Here is a 6,000-nt window from a genome sequence, read left to right as displayed (position 1 = left end):
ACCTTGCCATTTGACTTAACACCTGATGTTGCCTTCCCATTTTTACCAAACAGCCAATGTCACCTTGCTTTGACTAACACCTGTCTCCGGCTTTGACTAAACGACTGATGTCACCTTGATTTGACTAAATGGCTGATGTCACCTTGCTTTGACAAAATAGCTGTCACTGGCTTTTGTTGACTAAACGACTGATGTCACCTTGCTTTGACTAAACGACTGTCACCTGCTTTGACTAACAGCTACTATCCTGCTACAAATAATGCCATAATTTTCGCAAAAATAAGTGAATTTACATATACTAAACCAATTGTGTATTTCTTATGACCAAACAGCAGATGTCACCTTTCTTTGTCTAAACAGCTGTCACCGGCTTTGACTAAACACCTGATGTCACATTGTTTTGACTAAACACCTGATGTTGCCTTGTTTTGACTAAACACATGATGTTGCCATTTTACTAAACAGCTGATGTCACTATGCTTTGACGAAACGTTTGATATCACCCTGTTCTGGCTAAATGACTAATGCAACTTGGATTTTTCTTATCAAAAAAATAATACGAGGAATAAAATTACTTCAGAAGATAGACACTTCCCATTTGCTCCCTATTACGACACGGACTTGGAACAAATTTCAAATTTGTTCCCAATATCTGTGAGAACAACACCTTTGTGCTTCCCATTTTGAATTGACTTTTTTTCTCTGAATAATAAAAATATAACATTTTTTTGTTTTTTTGTTTTTTTTGTTTATAGAGACGGAAGCCTATGTGCTGATGTTGCATTTTTATTATGCTTCATGTTATGCTTTCTGTTTTGCCAATAGTGTCACTGTTTCCATGTCCTCTGACCAGTCTGTTTATAACGGGCAAAACACACAAGGGAGATAATGCTGCCTCAACCTTATTTTTACAGCAATAGTTGGTCCTGAATAGAAAACAACCTCAGTTTTGAAAGTCAAGCTTGATTTTAATTGACCTTGCAAAATCAAAACATGCTTCTGTGGATTTGACAATGTCTAACATATCAAAAACTGGCACCAAATTCTCAAGACATCCTGTCCGAAGCATTTACTGTATCACATGTTAGGAGACATGTTGACAAACTGTCTTATACATATATAACGGTAATTTTATATAATAAAGTCCTCCCTTAGATATCTTTCCTCAGCATTTTAGTCTTATGTTGAAAATCTTGTTAACAAATTCATACTCAACCAATGGTGTCATGCATTACAAAATGCAGGGTCATAACAAACTTAAATGCTCAAAAATTTCAGTGATCATCGCAATTAGAGTTGGAGGTTACTGTTTTCTTTTTAAATGATAATGAGTAAAAGCTATTTTTCTTCTCTACCTTTAGATTATTTAAGCTTCTTAAAACTTATTCTATTTATTTCTAATAGCTGATCAAATGTACTGAAATATTGACTGATTTCAAGATAATGCAAGTCATGATTTAAGCAATTCCGCAATGACCTATTGAAATCTGGTGAGTCGGAGAGACATTAACATAGTGTGCATACAGTACAGTATAAAGAAGCTACGAGTCCATATCAGCCAATCAAAATAAGTAATAAATAGCTTCTTCTTAAATTCATCCAATCAGCAATCTTGTCACAAAATGCTTCTGGTTTGTATTCAAAAGATGTACTTCATAAAAAAAATCTTACTTAGGATACTTTTTCTCTGAAAAAACATATAGTAATTCATCATCATTTTAAATCAGCAAAACTGATGAAGGAGAATTTAATTTTTTAAATGAACAAAAAACTAAATCCAATATCTGTATTATAACAAATAAATATTTAGTGAAAATCTGACGACACAACTTGGAGCATCAATAACTCCAAATACCAAACAATGTAAAAACTGAATGTATTGTAGTTTTCCTGACTACAGAGTTTTGAGTAAAATGACCAAACTTACTAGAATACATATATCTTACAGAACTTCTAGGAATCATAACTATGAATTCATGTATTGAATTATCATTCCCTCAATTACAAAAATCAAAATCTGAACAAATAGTTTGTGAAATAATGTTCATATGAAAATCTACTTGATAGCATGATAAGCAAAACTGATTTCTTCACCAGGTTAAATTGACGTCATAAATTCCTTCTGAAAACACAATTCTTCATTTTATGCTTTTAATGCTAATCATTGCCGTATTTATATTTGAAATACAATTAACATTATCAAAATGTGCAGTCAGCTGAGTTCTTGGTTGAATTTAAATCCATAGTACTTCTTCAACAGAAAGCCTTTCATCCACGACAGCTCCTCCGCATGATCAGATAGCACTTCACAATAAAGTTACAAAAAAAATTAAATTAATATCACGTTAGTAGAATCATCTGAGAACAGTATCGTCAATGTTGTCTGGAGGAGGTTCCACTTGTTTACTTAATTTTGTTAACGTTTTAGTGATGAGTTCGGACAGGGAGTCTCTCATCCCGGCATCCAACAGTTGCATGGTGTCCTATAAACAGCAAGAATAGGAAAACTTCAAAGACAAATTCATTTACAACAAGAATTACATGTTATTATATTTATCTCCTGTCCTGCTTTGTCAATGTAGAAAGCAATGAACAAACTAAAAAAATTCACTAAAATTTCAGTTTAAAAAAAAACCCAAAAATCTCCACCTAATAGGAATCACCCTGTACAAATCATAGACATGCCTTTATACTGATGCAATGCAAATCAGATGGAAAATTTCGAAAAAATCACTAATTCTCAAAATTCACCTGAATACATGTATGCTATTTTTATCCCCCCCAAAAATGCTCTTTCTGAAGAGTGAGAGCAAAATACATCTGATATATGATAGAAGTCATTCCAATTTAGATATAAACTAATTCGTCAACTAATTGGATCGAGAAGCAATAAAGATTTTTTATCAATTTTTCAAAATCTAAGGTTTTTAACCCAAAAATAGCAAAAATGATGATTCATGTAATAGGGTATATTGAGATGTCCATATAACAATGGAAATATATTCCAGGTTGAAATATCATTGATACTTTATGAGAAAATGACCTAAACACAAAACTTTTAAAGTCCACATTTCCAGCATCCCTGTAATATTCTGTAAATGAAGGCTTTGTTGAGATGTCCACTACATATACACCAAGTTTGGTTGAAGTTAGACTAATACTTTTAGAGGAATGGATCTAATGCAAAAGTAACACTATAGTCGTACTTCATGACATCATTACAGATGAGACAAAAATGAGGGAAAAGAGACACAGACAGAGAAGTAATATGTCAGTTATCTCATAGATATTGAGGTAAATGTAAAGTCAAGCCAACGTTGGATAAGAAAAAGTATAACTATGTAGGTCACAGCGACCTATTTTTGATAAATCTATCCATTACTGGTGCTTCAAAATTTGATTAATTATATTATTTGGTACATAGGTAATTTCATATGTAACTGCTTACAAACTTTACTACAGAATAATGATATAAGCCAAACACAAAATCAATACATACGTTTAAGAAAGCGTCTCCCTGACGAAGCTTGAGCAGAGCAACTAGAGCATATTCACTATTAGATCTGACCGATGTGTTCTTCTCTTTGGCACCCATGACTAGTGGTGCGGTCAGATATTTGACCAGCTCCAGGGATTGACTCCCCTGGAGATTGTGGATGAGGAAGGAGATCACTAGTGTTACCAGCTGCTTCACATCGTTCGAGTCGTTCTTCAAACCCTGTGTATAAAATGACAGAACAAAATACTTCTTTAACATGACGAAAGTTTTTTGTTTTTGTTTATAGTAGTGAGTTTGTTAAGTATTTGGAGATTATTAAGCATTCTGAGCACGGATGCAGGGTCTGAAGATAGTGGGCTAAAAATAAAGTGAAAGTATAACTTACCTTGATGAGAGTTATAATTAACGAGGGTATGCCGTCATCACTGGTAGATAGTTGGTAGTTCAGTAAGAATCCCATACAACGATAGCCACTGATACACAGGGGAATCTGGAGACAAGAAACAATGTACATCTTACATGAATTTGATATCAGATTTTATCAGTCTTAGAGGTTTTCGTTTTTACAAGCCTTTTTATCACATAACTCAGAAAACTTACATTTTGAAAGGATAAAGATGACCATAACAACGTTTTGCTGGATGGATCAGCTGGTCCACCCAGCACCACGTTATTATGGTCATCTTTACCCTTTGGCTACTCAACTTTACGGCCGAACTATTGTATTCCTTGTGGAATCCGTCGGCTGGGTAACACAGAACCACACTGAAATGTTTACACGGACGTTGGATCTCCAACCTCCCGTATATTCTACATTTTGAAAGATATATTTTGGCAAAATCAGTAGTTTTGTTTTCCCTATGTTAAATTCATGATGTAACATCATTGTCTTTATTATGATTTCTGATTGGCCGATGAAAAACACTCCAGATATATTATGCAAGTGACATATCTTCAAAAAAAATACACAGGCAAATTCACTGGAAAAAAGACTGATTATGTTACACAAAGAAATGGCAATGTGTAATGTATTATACAGTAACACAATGGTATGATACATGTTGTTAGACTAAAAAATGTCTGTAAGTTATGAATACCTCTGCTGCCACTTGATAACCTGAAACAAAGTTTGGTGAGGATTGCAACGGGATGGGAATGGGAACATTACATGGATCTGAAGCAACAGGAAGGTATGGACATGGGTAACACCAAATTCATAGGACATACATGTATACAAGACTATATTACAATTTGCAGCAAACATGGCTGCCGGTCAGTTTCAGTATCAACATACTAATTTGTTAGCCTTTCGTTATATATGTCATCAATATTAAAGCAACTTCTTAGATTGAAAAGTATGACATCATCAATTTGTTGGTTGAAATGAAGTTGCCACAAAATTATTAAAAGCACCACTGGCAGTCATCGTCTAACAAGGCTGATCTTATTGATTCTGCTTAGACATGGAATATCAATCTGATTCAAAGAAAATGTCCTTGGAATTATTGTCATTTACTGACAGAATGACATTCATTCAGAATTTCTGAAACAATTTTCTGGAAATACCCGGTAACTTAAATCAAGCTGATTGAATCATACCCATTTCAATGGAAACAGGTTTTTTTAGTGACCTGTATATTGGTATTTAGCTTTAAGTACAGTGACCATACTTACATTGATGGAAAGGACAAACATTTCCTTAAATTTTAAAGTAAAAAGTTTCCAAATTGGCAATGGTCCCTGATATCTCTCATGATTTTTTTCTCTGTTTTTTTTAATCATTATTTTTTATTGATGTTTGAAGTTTCTTTTTTTTTTGGAAATTTTCATAAATCACATGTGCTGGTAAAAAGTACTGCTTATGACAATTCAGAATGATTTCATAGAAAAAATAGATGTGTAAATGTTCAGTCTACTAATCTATCAAGGCAAGGCATCAAATGACATTGCAATATTAGAAAATAAATGCAGGAATGTCATGAATCGGACTCTCCCTCACGTCACGCTGTCAGTTTTTTCGTTAATAGGCGATGGAGAATCTGAGAAACCCCGTTATGAAATACATGTAAGTCAGTAACCACAGCTGCCTACAGAAAGACAAAGCCAAGCCATTCAACACCTACTTATTAACACTATAGATGATTACTTAATATATAAACACTTCTGGATGACATCAGACATACATGGGCTCCTATAATGAGAGTATAGTATGATAGGGACACTGAACCTCAACCAACATGTGTTTGTTCAATCAAATTTTAAAATTTCAAAATTCAAATTCAAATTTACTGGAGTTATTTTTTCATCATCATGTTAGAATATATTTCATACAAGGGCCAAATGAGCCCGAAGTGCTCACCTGCAATGCAGTTATCTTTTCATATATGGATTCTGCAGTTATTTGGAGTCTTTTAAGTATGATAGCATATTAAACTCTTGTGATTTCAAATCATAGCCTTTTGACCCCTATGACATCGAATGTAGGTCAAGGTCATAGATTT

General features: G+C 33.7%; 1 protein-coding gene across 1 annotated transcript in view; it reads right to left on the bottom strand.

The window, feature by feature from the left end:
* Positions 1 to 947: 947 nt before the first annotated feature.
* The window catches only part of LOC117332671 (eIF-2-alpha kinase activator GCN1-like), a 63,207-nt gene continuing 58,154 nt past the window's right edge, over positions 948 to 6,000 (bottom strand). The window contains exons 50-52 of the mRNA XM_033891665.1: positions 3,885 to 3,989; positions 3,500 to 3,718; positions 948 to 2,483 (exon numbers count right to left, since the gene is read on the bottom strand). Coding sequence (XP_033747556.1) covers positions 2,355 to 2,483; positions 3,500 to 3,718; positions 3,885 to 3,989 — 453 coding nt within the window. The 3' untranslated portion in view covers positions 948 to 2,354. The remainder of the gene's footprint in view (positions 2,484 to 3,499; positions 3,719 to 3,884; positions 3,990 to 6,000) is intronic.

The sequence above is a fragment of the Pecten maximus genome, chromosome 8 (genome assembly GCF_902652985.1).
Source record: "Pecten maximus chromosome 8, xPecMax1.1, whole genome shotgun sequence".
Taxonomy (NCBI): Eukaryota; Metazoa; Mollusca; class Bivalvia; order Pectinida; family Pectinidae; genus Pecten; species Pecten maximus.
Note: the sequence above shows the minus strand (reverse complement) of the source record. Positions and strands in the feature narration are given on the sequence as shown.